This window comes from Drosophila ananassae, chromosome 2R, assembly GCF_017639315.1.
Source record: "Drosophila ananassae strain 14024-0371.13 chromosome 2R, ASM1763931v2, whole genome shotgun sequence".
In the NCBI taxonomy this organism is placed as follows: domain Eukaryota; kingdom Metazoa; phylum Arthropoda; class Insecta; order Diptera; family Drosophilidae; genus Drosophila; species Drosophila ananassae.
This window is the reverse complement of record NC_057928.1, coordinates 3,628,360-3,645,719: the sequence shown is the minus strand read 5'-3', so window position 1 is coordinate 3,645,719 and position 17,360 is coordinate 3,628,360. Positions and strand designations below refer to the sequence as shown.

The window sequence follows — 17,360 nt, the reverse complement described above, 5'->3', positions numbered from 1 at the left end:
GAGTGCCTGGTAGAAAAAGTGAAACATAATTTAGAGTATCTATATTAAGATACATATTAAATTAATCGGAAATATATACAAAATAATTTTATATTTTATTTTTTAATCAATTATCATAATTTGTACATTTAAACTTAGCTGAAAGCAAAGGCATCCCTTATTCAAATAGTGTGAACTGACTGAACTGGCATAGTTTTTTAAGAAATTTATATTTGGTGGGTATGATAAGTCAATTAAGACAATTATTTGGTGATTATTGTAAGTCAATTACCCATTTAATTATTAGGTCCGAAGAATCAAGCCGCTTTTCATTAAAATACTTTTGCTCAACCTTTGGTTTTCTTTTTTTCTCTCCTTTGTTAACGAATCAATGATTTACGCCGTCCACCACAGCTTAAAGGGTTATACCTCTAACCATACAACATATAGACTTCTCATCTCATACAACGAAAATGGACGCAAAAATTTCTTGCGACAGGCCCAAGAGAGAATCTTACTTTCATTCTGAAGCTCATTTTTACACTCATAATCTCATTGAACTTTTTTGGTTGTTCATTCGCAGAGGAGCGCATCATAAAGAAGGTTGTTCCGCGGTTAAACTGATCTTTCTATGTATGCGTGCTAACACATTTACATATACGGTTTCATATGTGTGCGTTCGACTTCGTTTTGAAGCCAGCCACAATTTTTGATTTTTGTAACTTTTCAGGCTAGCTCAAATAAAGAAATTTATGAATTCTTTTTTGGGTCAAGGGGTTGGGTCGGTTTGCGTTGCCAAAATATTGACTATTTTCAAGAATTTTTTTTTTTATTTAAAGAATGAAAAATTTTATTGCAACTTTTAGGTTTCTTAAATATACATATTATGCCCTTGCAGAGGGTATTATAATTTTGGTCAAAAGTGTGCAACGCAGTGAAGGAGACATCTCCGACCCTATAAAGTAAATATATTCTTGATCAGGATCACCTCCTGAGTCGATATGAGCATGTCCGTTTCTACGCAAACTAGCCTCTCACTTTTAAAGCTATCGAGTTGAAACTTTGCACACCCTTCTTTCCTTTGCAGGCAGTATATAAGTCGGAACGGCCGGGATCGGTCGACTATATCCTATAGCTGACATATAACTGATTGATCGGAAATGCCATAACTTTGATGTTTTTTAAGTTAAAGGGTTGGGACTTTCCACACATATCAAAATATCTTGTGTACAAAATTTCATAAGGATCGGCCGACTATATCCTATAGCTGTCATAGAACTTCCGATTGTTCTATGGCATACCTTTTGTGTTTTTTAAGTTAGAAAGATGGGACTTGGTACAGATTACTCTTTGGGCAAAATAATTCAATATGCCAAGTTTCATAAGGATCGGCCAACTATATACGATCAGCTATATATTTAATAATATAAGATGCGTGGCGCCACCTAACGGACTGCGACTCAACTGCAAGGGTATATCAACTTCGGCTCCGCCCGAAGTTAGCTTTCCTTTCTTGTTTAAGGAAGAATTTGGGAAATTTTCAGAAAAAAATATTAAACAGTCAGCCATTGAGACGTAATTTTCCCTTGGAAAAAAGGTGCTTTCACGTTGACAGCACAATTCCTGACAGAATCATCTGAAATGAAAAACTAAACATTTTCCTTTATTACATACCTAAAACTAGAAACTGAACGAAAGAAGAAAAAAACGAGTGAAAATTGGATTTTGGGGACACTCTTGCAAAAAAATTAAAATTTTGTTGAAATTTTTTTTTTTAAATAGTGGTTATCAACGAAAAAAAAAATCCTTCGTTCAAGTTCTAGATAATCGTATCTCGTATCTGTGCAAAATTTTATCAAGATCGGTTAAGTATTTTCCGAGAAATCTTGACAACCGACTTCGAAAACACAGTTTTCGCTTAAACTCACTTAAACTGTTGCGCTCTGCCTATACCTTACCTCGAGTGCATGTACTTTTCTTTTCGTCGTTTTCGAAATTTATGGTAAGCCACCTTCATTTTTTTTGAAATTATTGAGATAAATTCATTTCACACTCTCTTTTTCAACAGACTTTTCCAACTGACTTTGTTCTTTTTAATTTACATCAAGCTCTTCTGGACATCCGGAAAATTTCAGTCTTCATCCAATACCTCAACCACAAAAAGGGTCCACCAAAACTTTGGATCTACTTTCGTCGCCCAACATTACCAATCAAAAGTTCTGATCGGCAATTAAACGTGTAGGCACGCGAAAAATGGCAATCGAAGATTTCATTGAGTTTATACAAGTATTCGCATCCAAGGAAAAGGTGTGAAATAGATAACCGTATTTTGTAAAAGTATCGATATGTACAATAATATATTCTTTACGATCTCTTTTTCCGCTCAATACCGATATATCTATGTGAACAGTATTCATAGAATGCTTATTTTTTTAATTGGATGTAATTCCATTTGAGGTTTTCCTTACGTAACCTTAGAAGTTCTCGACAAATCTTTGAACATATTTTGCCATACTCGAAAACCAATTATAATCGTACTTTTTATTAAGTGTTTTCTCCCAACCTAGATATATGTAGACTCATGAATCTGGTTTATAACTGAACAGCGAAAAGTACCTCGTACAAGTAAACAACTAGTTCTTGAATTCCTCTGAATTTTTCTATACAAGACATTTGATCTAATTTCATAAGTGGCAACTAATGCCAATGGTAAATCGTCATTCTTCAGCTTAGTTAAGATTTCATATATTTCTGGATCCTTTTTATGTTCCACCAGTATCCAGCTCTCCGATATTTCTGTTAAGTCATTTCGTTTATCTTCTATTTTATTTGATACTGACTTATTCTTAAGACACATCGGGTTCCCAGATAGAAAGTCTACGTGTACCATACGTTTACCTTCTCTGTGTTCAATTTCGAATTAAAATATTTGTAGAAACTACCACCAACGATAATTTCTAGGTGACAACTCGACTTTATTTTGAGAAGATTTGATTGAATTACAGTCAGTAAAAATCACAAATTTTCTCCCATGCACATAGTGACGAAAATGTTTTACTGCATTCAAAACAGCCAACGTTTCTAATTTAAATGATGTATATCTGCACTCACAGGGGCTAGTCGCACTGCTAAAGTATTCAACCACACGAGGCTTAGAGTTTATGCGGTGCAAAAGGATGGCACCATACCCGATAGAGCTGGCGTCGGTATGCCGTTTTATCGGAAATTGAGGATCACAAATAATCAAAACATTTACTGCGAATTTGTGGAATTTGTGGAGGCAACGCCACTAGTGATTCTATTTTGTTAAAATGGAGACGTATCTCCCCCGCTTGTATCTTATAGCCAAGGTAGCGATTACTAGTTCTCGAGAAGGAGCACTTTGAAATGTTAAAAGAGACTCCTGTCTTCTCTAAATCGTATAATACAAGTTTCAAACGCTTCTTCTTTGTTTCTGAAACAATTTATAAATCATCCATATAAAAAATTACAAACGAATGAGCAAGACTTCCGAGTGTCTTTAATACAAGTCTCTGAAACAGTGAAGTTGCGTTTTTTATTCCAAAAGGCAATGGAAGATATTCGTACTGGTATCAGGGGTAACAAAAGCCGTATATTCGATTGATTAAGGGTGCATTGAAATCTGGTAATACCTGCTAACCATGTCAAGAGAAGTAAAATATTTAGCTCCCATAAGTATAACTATTTGAGCGCAATTTATTTATTGAATATAACAATTACTGTTATTTGTACAATTATTATTAAAATTAATTATAATTAAGAATAAGGCAAATTATTCTAATAGAAAAACAATCAATTTAGATTTTATTACATCTAGGGATAATTCAGGCGAAAATATATGTGCCTATAGGTTATAGTTTTTACAGATAACGCGAAAAGTATCATGATCCGCAAAATTAGATCTGGAAATTGGTAACCAAAGGGGTCGGAAGGACCTGGTTGACCTGTTTGGAACAGAGAAAAGTATCTTTTCGAGTAAAAGTTTCGAGTCAACTTGACGAAGAATAATTTTATGAAGGAGCATGGCCCCAGCACAAGTACGACGTACCTGCAATGGTGGTAGATCTAATAATTTTAGCCGACAAAGATATGGTGGAAGAAGATCATCTGAGTCCAAGTTTAAATATTTCAAGGCAAATAAAAGAAACTGCTTTTGCACTGATTCAATACTTTTTTGATGAACCATATACTGCGGACTTGATCTGATATTAACCGTAATGGAAACTTATCAGCTTCGGTATTTTTATTTAATTCTCTATAATCAATTAATAATGCAGGGCTCGCAAATGGTAAGATACTAGGCCTGATATCTTTATATTCGATCAATTATTTACTTTTAGCACATACTAACTCCCGTTCGCTTGGACTAAACATTTATGGCCTTTGCACAGTCTTAGTCGATTCCATCAAAGGAATACGCATTTCCCCAGTACTAACACGCGTTTGCGGAGCACCTTCGAAAAAAAATTTAGAATGTGCTATTAAAATGATATAACAATTTCTATTTAATTTCCGACCAATTAAATTTCAATCTTATCAAAATTAGTAGGTTAAACGGTTTCACAATTTTCACAAATTTCTCCACTATAGCGCGTAGCTCTACTCTTTTTTCCGTTCTTACTCCCAATCTGGTACTCTGCACTTTTTTGTTGACAATTAATGGCTATGTGTCCCGGCTCCTGGCATGTGTAGCACGTTACGTTTGTCCTTCCATGACTGGGCTTCCCTAACCGCCGTTCCTTTCCAGTTGCCGAAACCTGGGATCCAGATCTACAGTCTTGCTTTTTAAGACCTAATTTTCCACCCTGGTAACATTTGAGATTCCCAGTTCTTGCTCGCTTCGTCTCTGGTTTCCTGTTTGATGCATTAGGGCGCTCTTTTAGCGCTGAGACTACTTGCAGCTCCGATTGCAGTTCACGTTGATTGTTAACATGCGTTGTGGGTATCATTCGTGCAAACGCCGGTCGAAATTAGCCATGTGTCCCAGAACCAGCGCCAGAACCAAATTACGTAATTTTGTGCACAGTGACATCACACTGCGACTTGCAAAAACAGGCAGGCTTTCACCGTTGCTTGGACTACTACGAAGATTTAACATGACGGCGGCTGGCGTCTCTGAAGTCTTGTATCATTGCTCAAACAATTGCCGAAACTGTTGCCAAGTTATTCTTGGGCTACATATTTAAGATAACCATTGCGCCGCTGTGCCTTCTAAAGCTTTACTTAACGCTAATATAAGAGCGCTGTCAATTAATGGTTTTTCTCGTAAGATGGTGTCGACCGTAGCGAACCAATGCGTTGCATCCACGCCAGCAACGTCCGGATTATGTTTCGGCAGGCAAATCTCGTTAGTCTGTTGCAACCCACTCGCCGGCATCTGTTGGTCTAAAAGAGCGCAGATTTCCTTAGATGAAGTTTGGTAAGTGCCGAAACCCACTTCTGATGTTGGAGAATTAAAGCCTTCTCCATTCAGGGTTTCTTTAGTCGCTTGATCAATTGCTTTTTGTTCGTTGTCTTCGTTGCCTTTGTTGCTCATAATAATTAACAATTTAGCAGTCCTTAACTGAACACACGATAACAATAGCAGTGGAATTTGCGTTTTAATAATAATTTATTAGAAATAGATTAAGATAGAGAGTAAGAATCTTTCTGAGGCTGCAAACAATTTTTGGGTCCATTTTGTTTGTATGATATGTTGTATGGTTAATGATTATACAGAACAAAGATTTTCAAAAAATCGATTTTTATATCGATGAATATACTCCAAATACAAGAATGGAAAGATAACTTCGGGCGGAGCCGAAGTTTATATACCCTTGCAGTTAAGGTTGTTCCATTTCTGATCGTTCATTTATATGGCGGCTATAGGGTACATTTGGCCGATCCTTATGAAGTTTGCCAGATCTGATTCGATTGCCCAAAATGGAATCCGTAGAAAGTCCCATCATTTTAGCTTAAACAAGAAAGGAAAGCTAACTTCGAGGGTTGGAAAGTAAGGGTTGATATACCCTTGCAGTTGTGCCATTTCCGATCGTTCAGTTATATGGCAGCTATGGGATAAAGTAGACCGATCCCGGCCGTTCCGACTTATATACTGCAGAAGAAGGATGTGTGCAAAGTTTCAATTTGATAACTCTAAAACTGAGAGACTAGTTTGCTTATATTGACTCAGGAGGTGATCCTGATCAAGAATATATAAGTTAACTAAGTCAACCGGGCGACGGCAATGACCGATCGTCCGAAAGCTCGCTCACTTTTGTTAGTTCTTAAGTTCAGTTCTGTTTTTGCATTTATGAAATAAAGCGCCATCGCTCCTGCATTGAAACTCCGACGATCCGTCGTAAAACATTTATTATTACAAATCTGACTGAGTCTCTAGGCCAGCAGATAAAGAGGGACAGTCATCCCTCCAACATAATCTTCCTAATTGATATTCTACGGCCAGCCGGCTAGAAGTCATCAAAGGGCCTGTTGTCCCAATCATCACCTCTCCATATCTTGTTAATTGGATTGGAAGTTGTCGACGGCGGTTCATCACTTAACCACATCATATTATTTTATATACTTTATGTGGTCGGAGATGTCTCCTTCACTGCGTTGCACACTTTTGACCAAAATTATAATACCCTCTCCAAGGGTATAATAACTTCACCTGGTAATTATTTGTAAAGATATACATGGCCTCATGGTCAAGCAGCCGCCGGAAAGTTTGGCCGGCAATAATTTATTTAATTTGTTTATCATTTCTTTATCTTTGTGCCTATTCGCGTCGCCCGCTCTCGTGCATTCGATCGGCCACTTGCATCTGCCGTCATGCGCTATCGTTGTCTCGCTTTCTTGCGGAATCTCTCGGTCGCTCCGCAGCATCAAGAGTTCCGTGATGTTAAGAGTTAAGCTAAAAAAAATTCTGTAATTTTTCTCTGATCAGGGAAAAAACGACTGAAGACATTTATTTTAGTTTAAAAATTAGTTATTAAATGACGCTAGCGCGACTAAATTGCCCGTGCCTTGCAGTGGGTATTACAATTTTCATCTCCCTATAATTATTCTTAATCAGGATCACCTCCTGAGTCGACATGAGCATGTCCGTCTGTCTGTCTGTTTCTACTCAAGCTAGTCTCTCAGTTTTAAAGCTATCGAAACTTTGCACACCTTCTTTTTTTTGTAGTGCACTATATAAGTCGGAAAAGCCGAGATCGGTCGACATATCCTAAGGCTGCCATGTATCTGATTGATCGGAATTGGCATTACTTTGTTTTTTTTTTAAGTTAAAGAGTTAAGACTTTTCACACATATTATATTTGGCCAAAACATCTTATCTACAAAATTTCATAAGGATCGGCCGACTACATCTTATACCTGTCATTGAATGATCGGAATTGGCAGATTCCATTTTCAGGAAAGTAATCTGATTTTCAAAATTTTATAAGCATTGGGCGACTATATCCTATAGCTGTCATACAACTGAACGATCGGAATTGGCATAACTTTTTTGTTTTAAGGCTAAAGTTATAAATCCTGCCTATAGGTGTCATATAACTGAACAATCGGAAACTGCACCACTTTGCTAGTTTTAAAGATGGCTGTTGCCAACATTTTTATTAAAAACTTCATTAGACGGTGAAATTCTCACAAGGATCGGCCAACTATATACGATCCGATATATACATATATAAAAACATAAGCTGCTTCCTAACTGCAAGGGTATATCAATTACGGCTCCGGCAGCTTTTCTTTTTTCCTTTTTTTTTTGTTTGTGAGATTTTCTGAAAAACCATAAAAATTCGGTTTCTATCAGTACCTTAAAAAAATTTATGTGACGTTATTTTTGGCGCTTTTTGTAATTCTTAATATTTTTACATTCACAAATGTTGGATTTTACCTTCTGTGGCGTCACCTGTGGAATTGCTTACAACCGAAATTTGTATTTTTTAAGTTTTTTAAATTGTTGTTTGAACAAATTGTCTGAACACGGTAGTGTGCCTTTACAAAATATTCTAGCCAACAGCAAAAATAAAAACCTTTTTCGATTGCTATTTACTTGCTTATGCCATTTACTTAGTGTCGGTAGCTGACCGATGTCAGGGTTCTGCTCAATTTGGCCGTTCAGCAAAAAACCTGAACGATCTGCGTGTTATGCTCAACCCGAGAGCCAGAACCCGAAAAGAATGATTAAATTTCATCTTTTCGATCTTGCTCTCAATTAGATGGTACAAAAAAACAAGAAAGGAAAGCTAACTTCGGGCAGAGCCGAAGTTGACATACTTTTGCAGTTAATGTAGCAGCTTATATTCTTATATACATATCTCGGATCGTATAAATTTGGCCGACCCTTATGCAAATTTCACTATCATATCAATTTTCTAATAAAAATGTTGTAAACAGTCCCAAGCATCTTTAAAAATAGCAAGGTTGTGCCATTTCCGATCGTTCATTTATATGACAGCTATAAGATATAGTAAACCGATCCCGGACGATTCGACTTATATAATGCTTGCAAACAAATGATGGATGTTTGCAAAGTTTCAAGTCGATAGCTTTGAAACTAAGAGACTAGTTTGTGTAGAAAGAGGTAGACAGTCGGACAGACGGACGGACAGACGGACATGCTTATATCGACTCAGGAGCTAATCCTGATCGAGAACATTTATACTTTATAGGATTTGAGATGTCTCCTTCACTGCGTTGCACACTTTTGACCAAAATTATAATACCCTCTGCAAGGGTATAAAAATGGGGTATAGTTGTAAATTACTTACACAAAAAAGGCGGGTATTAATTCTTTTTTGCACTACAATGAAAGATATCTTAATGTTTTTTCCGCCTGCTAATTCGAATTGCGGAACTTCATATTCCGAGCAAATATTTAGTTGTCCATCTCCAATCCCATCTCTGAAATGAATTTACAAAAAAGAAAATATTACTTTATTTACTTTCAATAAAACCAAATTCAAATCAAATCCATTTATATAAAGTAAATACATTTTTCTTTCTTAGGGTTTACTAAAGTTAGCGGAACATTCGAATCAGTTCCAAATCATTCATAAATGCATACACATCTGTGCATGTTATGGTGTATTAAAGGTATGAGTAAAAATAATATTTATATTTATACTTCGTAGTTAAATATAATAATTGAAGGCAAGTCACTATATTTTTTTTTGTAAAAGTCATTTTATTATCGAATAATTTAGTATTGTGGAATATATGTATTGTTAAAGAATGTTTATACATAATTTAATTCAGAGCTTGCGCTTACCAGCAGTACTGAAAATCCTGGCATCGCCTTTTCCGGCCGTAATGTCAAGTTTCGTTAGAAAAACAAAAACAATTCAATAAGGTTTGCTCTTCGAACGTCAAAACAAAGCAGGCGAAGTAATTCTGCCGGCCCTCTGCTGCTGCTAGAGTTCGAAATTACGCATATTCGATATTAGTTATTAATTACTAATATTTTTTTGTCCTTCTAAATATTTTGCGCGGAAAACTTCGACTCCATGGTTCAATGATTAAGGTATCTGCCTATTAATCGTAAGGTCGTGGTTTCGATTCCAAGCGGAAAAGTCTTTATTATGAGCTGATTTTTGTTTACTTTAATTTTTTTTTTAAATCGCAATCTCAAAATAAACTGTTATATTCAATATTTTTTTTTAAATGGGGGTTCTTAATAATTGAGATTGTTTTAAACATGCAAATTTGTAGAGGTATATTATAGTCTGTCACAAAGTCCTCGCGATTCCTTGATAGATTAGAGGCGTGCATGTCGGTCCAGTATACTAAAGCACTAAGGTTCGAATCCCAGGGTGAGTAATTATTAAATATAGTTTTCAATATTAATAATGTAATGTTACTTAACATATTAATTTAGTTTACAACATAAATTAACAGCAATTTTTAAGGAATACATTAAAAATAATGATTACAAAATTAGGAGATGGTAAGGGGAAATTTTTTTTCTTTGATTTTGGGTTATGAATGCGACCTGATTTAGCCCGGATTTTCAGCGCGGATTCAGGTCTGAATCAGAGGCGATTTCGAGACAATTTTCACGCCGGAATCCGGATTCGAAATCCGGGCGGATTCTGGGCTGATTCATGCCTGAAATCGAATTTCGGGCCGGGAGGACATTTTCAGGGTAATGGTACCCACCCAGCAGTACTGGATTGGTCAGGATCATAAATCAATTTGATCACTGAACGAGTAGCATTGATGATATCACTAAATTGTCACCATACAAAGCTTCGGATCGAATGCACTGGAGGACAACCAAGGATGAACAAAGCAGGAGTAACTGTACTCGTTGTTTCTTCATGAATATTTCAGCTAGCGCATGGAAGCCCCGTTATAACCGAAAAACCAGCTTAACCACTTACTCATTGAGTATTTATTAGCACATCCCCTTTTTGTGGACCTGGAAGGAAAGATCTACTAATCGGCATTGAACACTATTACTCGCTGCTTGATCCAAAAGGACAAATAGTCGGAAAAGATGCTGCCATGCTGCAAAACACAAAACATAAAGGGATTGGAAGCAAAATGAATCAAATCCTAAACTAAATCAGTCATATCAAGGGGAGTCGGCTTTGTGCAAAACGTCAAGCTTAAAATCTCTACTCCACTTCAGATCTCACGGGGTATTCATGGCGGAAATACAAAGTATATACTGGCAAGTGTGAAATAATCTATATAATAGATTCTATCACCTTATAATTTGCCTAAATACAATCGAATTAAAACAAATATGGAACCAAGACATCAAAATGCCTGAATCATGTAGCAATCATATCACGGGTCAACTAGCCGATACCATCGGCTACACTCGAAAATGGCTTCTTTGTAGATACTTCCTGGAATAATTCAAGTGCATACGGAACTGAATAAAATACTACTGCCACACAGTATTAAAACTACGAAGAATGGTGATCAAATAATGCAGAACTGGTTAATAAAAAACCCAAAGAGGAAGCCGTGAGAGACGTAAAACCAATACAGTATCAAAGCCATTGGCCTCATATAATTTTAACAGTATTCTTACAAATTTTTACAACAGTGAACTGGTAATAACAAAACGAGTGGACTGCTTTGAGTTATTACAAATTTCAACCCAAAAAGGGCTTTTTTTGCGCCAGTTGTAGTAAAGCCAAAAGTATTCATTCGATTAAAACAAAGTTTATAAAATATCCAAACGTAAACATTGTTATCTTATGATCGGGAAGATTATGTTGTGAAGATGTTTATATTAGATTATCTGTAACTAATTTATTGCCCAGTGCATTTATTGTTTTCGATCCCTCTCTTGTGAAATGCGTGTTTGTCGCCCGATGTATGGTTTTTGGGTCTTTATTTTAGAGCTTGACTGCAGTATTGAATCATATATGGTGCAGTATTGAACGCACCATATATGGTGGTCTTTTTGTTGCTTGCGCAACAAACGCCTCACCAGTGTGGAGCGAAGCAGTCTTGAGAGTTACGGGCAGAATGCAAATTTTTAGTGTGCAGATGGTGATTTTGTTGGGGTGAATGCATGTATGTCGCACTGTCTCTACGGAGCCAATCCAATTCTTGTTTGGAGCAGAATGAATGGCTGTATCGGGATATGTCTAGGGGGAACGTAGAAAGATTAGGGCCAAGTGAATGGAAGTCTATGTCGAAGGAATGAGTTGTTGTCGATCGGCCGGACTTCGGTCCGGCTCGGGAGACGAGACCTGGAAACATGTTCTCTGTGAGTGTCCGCTGTATGGCGATCTTCGAGATCTGGGCGGGTTGGGTGTGATTCAGTCCTGGGGAGGACTTTGAATTTAGTCAAGTGCTCTCCCCGAGCAATATGATTGAGAGGTCGAATGTGTTTACGAGAGCCGTATTCAGTCGTCGACGATTTCGTTGAATTGTAGATGCCGGGATGTGCTAGGGATGAATGGTGTGTGAATCAGGATAGAGGTCTGGTCACTAACCAGCAGCGAATGCCGCGGTTTGCGGAAGAGGAAGGAATAGTCCTCGCCCTAACAGTAAGAAAGCCATGTCCATGAACATGGTGGATAAAACTGATGGGTTGGGCGTAGATGGGAGCGGTGCGCACCTATTGGAAGTTAACCGGATGAGATGGGCTGGTCGCAGGCTCAGGCAAACGATCAAAAATAAGAACGTCTCCGAGTTTATGACTCGTGCCTTTGGCTTCCTTTTGTTTAATGCTTGCTTAACTCATCCTAGATTTCTAAAGTTACAATAAAAAAAATAAACAAAAATGTGTTCTATTCACAGGTGGTGGTCTGCGTTGCCATATAATATTTAAAGGGCCGTGCTGAGACCCTGTTCAAAAAGCGAATTACAATAAAACAGTAATTTTAATATTTATTAAGGCTAGTGTTGAGCCAAGCAGACAAGGGCGAAGCTGCTAAATAAGTCACATATGTTATAAATCTGAGTAGCAGCGGCGGGTTATCGGCAGTTCTGGTTTTTGTTTACATCTCCCCGTTCGCATGCGCTTTGCTGGTATTTGTAGCGCATGCGCTTTGGGGAGCTTTTTTGGAGAGCTGCTGCACACCAGCAAATCGTGCATTTGTGTGCGTTCGTATTGCTAAGTTCGTATTGCTAAGCTTGGGTACTTGTATTATTGTATTGATTGGAACAGCTGCAAGTTGGGTTAGAGTTGAACCCTCCAGAAATAAAAATATTGAAATTGCCTTGAAAATTGAACTGTGGAATTTAATTCGTTTGGCCGCTATTAAAAACCATTAATAGCTCAACATTTTGGTGACCCCGACGTGATATCATCCGTTCAATTAACGCGATCAGCATTAAAAGTGCCACTAAAACACCTTTGTTGGTTTTGTTGTCGCATTTTAATTTAATTGGCATCTTAATTGGAATAATTCAATGGAATCTGGAGCTGAAGCCACTGCATCTGCTGCGTCAAGCCGTGAAAGGATGCTGCGGAGACGCGCAGAGGTAACATGCCAGGAAATGGAGGTACTGCATCGGAAGGTCAAGGCTGCGATGCAAACTGAAGATTCAACCATTCTGACCCTCGAGTCTATGGAGAAGCGTCTGCGCGACCGTTTCACCACGCTGCAGGAGGAATTGGAGGAGCTAAATTACAGCGAGATCGGGAGCGATTTATATTGGCGATTCTCTCAGCTGGCTACAGACGTGCACGTTGACATCCAGGTGGAGGTGGCCAAGCGTTCTATGCGGGTTGCTGCTCACTCTACGCTGTTAGATGCTACCAATGGTGCTGGGATTTCAAACGCTCCATATAGGCCTGCTCCCTCATTGCCCCCGTTGCCAATGCCAACATTTAGCGGCGGCTATGCTGAGTGGCCGGATTTCTGCGCCCTATTTAGGACAACAATTGACAGCCACCCGCACTTGACCAACATGGAGAAGCTCAGGTGGCTCATTTCCTGCCTGCGGGACTCAGCCCTGGAGACTGTGAGGGCGCTTGAGATTACCGACGCGAACTATGAGGTTGCCCTCGACCTTTTGCGCAACCGTTTCAGCAACCGTCGCTTAATCTTCCAGTCTCACATCAACGAGATCTTGCAGTTAAGGACGGTTGAGCCAGGATCCGTTGCTACTCTTCGAGAATTATCCGACCGATTTAATGGACATATGCGGGCCCTTATGAGTTCCGGGACGTCGGCTGAAATTCAAGGGTGCCTCCTCATCCAGATCATCTTTCAAAAGCTGGACCCTGCCACAAAGGCCAAATGGGAAGACTCGCTGGCAGGAAACACTGATGATAGCCTGCCAACTTGGGAATCTATGGCTCGGTTTCTGGAGCAAAGGTGCCGTACCCTGGAGACGGTGGATTTGGCCTTAGCTCCGCATTTGTCAGCGAATCAAGCGGGCCGTCGTAGGCCATTTAACAACCGATCCTGCATGCTCCTGAATGCTCCGCCTGCTTCGTGTGCCCTGTGCGGCAACCTGGCACACGCTGTGCCTTCTTGCCCAAGGTTTCTCGCCTTGTCAGTTGAGGAACGATACGATGAGGTTCGACGTCTTGCCCTCTGCTTTGTGTGCCTCAAGTCTGATCATTTAGCCCGCGGATGCTCATCCTCCCGCTGCCCAACTTGCCATCGCCGACACCATGCGCTATTGCATCCTTGCGAGCGTTTAGCCAGCGCCACTTCCGTTCCTGCTTCTGGATCGAATCCGGCCAATGTAGCAGGGGTTGCGACCTCTCAGGCTCCTCCTGCTAATGCTCTTATTGCACAGGATCGCAGGGCTGAAATAGTGTTCTTGCCCACCGCCAACATTCTCGTCCGTGGCAGATCAGGAGCCTTTCTTCCTTGTCGAGCGCTACTTGACTCCGGCTCCCAAGTTCATCTCATCACATCCCGGCTGGCCAGCCAACTTCAGCTTCATCGGTCCAAATGCTCTGTAGCAGTGACTGGCCTTGGAGACGCTGAGTTTATTACGGATCGGGCATCGGTTAACGTTTGCCTGAAGTCTCGCCTATCCACGTATTCCGTTTACATTGAGGCAATTGTGGCGTCTCACATCATAGAGCGTCAACCTGGCCTGAACTTAGATGTGTCCAATTGGAAGGTTCCCGCCAATGTGGTGCTAGCTGACCCGGACTTCCACAGAGCTCAGCGTGTGGATCTGCTGATTGGAGCAAGCCTGTTTTTTGATCTGCTCTCAGTCGGGCAAATCCAGCTAGGAGACGGTCTGCCTCTGTTACAGAAGACACGTTTTGGATGGGTAGTTTCTGGAGGAGGTTGCACCCCGGGAAACCCTCGCTTGGCCGCATCATGTAAGATGATTTCTGCTGACTCAGCAACCTCGTTTGACGATCGCCTCGATTATCTTCTCCGCCAATTCTGGGAAGTGGATGCCTGCACTGCGCCTATCGTTCAGGCCACTAAGGAGGAGCTCGATTGCGAGGCCCACTTCGTCATGCACCACGTCCGCCTTGAATCAGGTGCCTATTCCGTTCGCCTGCCAATCAAGCACAGTGTGGATCTGTTAGGGGAATCCTACGCACAGGCTTTGCGGCGGTTCCATTCACTTGAGCGCAAGCTGGATCGTCATCCGAATTTAAGGACCCAATATTCGTCTTTCATCAAGGAATACTTGGATCTGGGTCACATGTCTCTGGTGCCGCAGGAATTGCGAGGTAAGTGCCAGTATTTCCTTCCCCACCACTGCGTCCTGAAGGAAGAAAGTTCCACCACTAAGCTGAGAGTTGTGTTCGATGGTTCGGCTGCTACGGCTTCCGGCTATTCCCTCAATGATGTCCTGATGTCCGGCCCCGTGATTCAGCCTAAGCTTTTTCATACATTGCTTCGGTTTCGGTCCCACCTTGTAGCTTTGACTGGGGACATTTGCAAGATGTACCGCTGCGTAAGGGTCTTTCCGGATGATAGTTTGCTGCAGTGTATCCTCTGGAGAGATTCTATCCACGATGACGTGAAGGTTTTTAAGCTCGACACCGTGACGTATGGCACAAAGCCAGCGTCTTTTTTATCTATTCGCTCAATGCACCAGCTGGCTAAGGATGAAGGTGCCGGTTTTCCCGTTGGCTCTCGTGTTGTCCTCCAGGATTTTTATGTGGACGACCTTATATCTGGTGCCCCAACGAAGACTGAAGCGCTTGAGATAATAGCTCAGACATCGAGCCTGTTGAGCAAGGGTCAGTTTCAATTAAGGAAATGGTGCTCCAACATCCCAGAGGTTTTGGAAGGCGTGCCCGAAAGTGATAGAGAGTCTTACTTGAAATTTGACGATGGCAGTCCGTTCACAAAGACTCTTGGATTAGCATGGGATCCTTCAGCTGACCTGCTGCTTTTTTCCTTTGAAGCTCTTCAGCCCACCGCCAAACCCACCAGGAGATCTATACTATCTTCCGTCGCTCGGTTTTATGACCCAATGGGCTTGGTAGGTCCTGTAGTCACCAGGGCAAAGATCCTGTTGCAGAAGCTGTGCCGAGAAAATTTGTCATGGGATGAAAGCCTTCCTCAATCCCTTCTCTCCGAGTGGTTACAGTTCTGTTCCAGTTTTGACCAAATTCAGCGAATTAAGTTTCCTCGGTTAGTCATTCCCTGTCAAGAAAGGCTGGAGGTCCACGGATTTTGCGACGCTAGTTTAGATGCGTATGGAGCGTGCGTGTATGTATTGTCAGGTTCTGATTGTCGGCTGTTATGCTCAAAGAGTCGAGTGGCACCCATTAAAACTCAGACAATACCGAAGCTAGAGTTATGTGGAGCTGAGTTGCTAGCAAGACTAATGGCTGAAGTTGCTGATCTTGGGACATATAAAGGAGATTATTATTGTTGGTGTGACTCCTTGGTTGCCCTATCCTGGATTCAAGATGAACCTGCTCGATTTAACGTGTTTGTTTCTAATCGCGTTTCTTCCATTCAGGAGCTCACCAAGGCAATGAAATGGCTTTATGTTCCTACTGCCGTCAACCCAGCCGATCTACTGTCCAGAGGTTCTTTTCCCACTGAGCTATTAAACTCCCAGCTTTGGTCCCAAGGCCCTCCATTTCTTCGTGGTTCCAAGGATGATTGGCCCATTGCTGTTGTGGCCGAAAAGGCAGCCATCGAACTTCGCGCCAGGACTTTATTGGCTACGGCTCCACCCAGGGATATCGCCGCATTGTCAAAGTTTGCCAACTCGTTTCCCTCCCTACAGAGAGTGTTCGCCTACGTCTTCAAGTTTTGCCGCCGCATCCGTCACGAAGGGATTTCTGTTCAGGATCTCAAAGGAGGAACCCATCTACTGTTGCGCGCCGTCCAGCTTGCCGAGTTTAAGGAAGAGATAAGCTTACTAAAGTCACGCAGATTGGTTCCGCCCTCAAACCCTCTGGCCTCGCTTGCTCCCTTTGTGGATAATGATGGTTTGCTTCGTGTTGACGGGCGATTGCGGAACTCTGCGTTGGATTTTGACGGACGTCATCCGATCATCCTTCCCAGAGGCCATCCCGTCACTTCGGCCATAGTGACTCACTTTCACGAGAAGAACCTGCATTCTGGTCCTCGGGCACTAGTGGCGAAAATCCGTTCTCAATACTGGCCCATTGGGGGGAGGAAGACCGTTTCAAGGGTTGTGAACAAATGCGTACGTTGTTTTCGCGCAAAGCCTCGTCTACTGGAGCATGTTATGGCCGATCTTCCGACCGAGAGAGTTGCAGGATTCCAATGTTTTGATGTCAGTGGTGTGGATTTTTGCGGACCGTTTTTCTACAAGGCAGAGACTCGGAATAAGGGCCCTATTAAATGTTATGTAAGCGTATTCATCTGCTTCAGTACGAAGGCAATCCATTTGGAGTTAGTTAAGGACCTTTCCACCGCTTCGTTTCTGAGCGCCCTCCAACGGTTTATTTGTACGCGACGTAAACCCAGACAGATATGGTCGGA

At 40.9% G+C, this 17,360-nt stretch overlaps 1 protein-coding gene and 1 long non-coding RNA gene across 5 annotated transcripts in view; one reads left to right on the top strand and one right to left on the bottom strand.

Moving 5' to 3' along the window:
• Positions 1 to 17,360, bottom strand: part of LOC6502733 (protein argonaute-3) — a 162,132-nt gene that overhangs the window by 44,188 nt on the left and 100,584 nt on the right. For 3 of the 4 annotated variants that reach the window (XM_032453904.2, XM_032453905.2, XM_032453906.2), the window contains one exon: positions 8,760 to 8,892. In XM_032453904.2, coding sequence (XP_032309795.1) covers positions 8,760 to 8,892 — 133 coding nt within the window. Of the gene's footprint in view, positions 1 to 8,758; positions 8,893 to 17,360 lie in introns of those variants that run through there. The other variant, XM_044715132.1, reaches the window with a different exon arrangement.
• On the top strand, positions 9,146 to 11,255 carry LOC123257174. The gene is made up of 2 exons (XR_006507162.1): positions 9,146 to 9,800; positions 9,866 to 11,255. It is a non-coding gene; the product is annotated as an uncharacterized LOC123257174 (long non-coding RNA).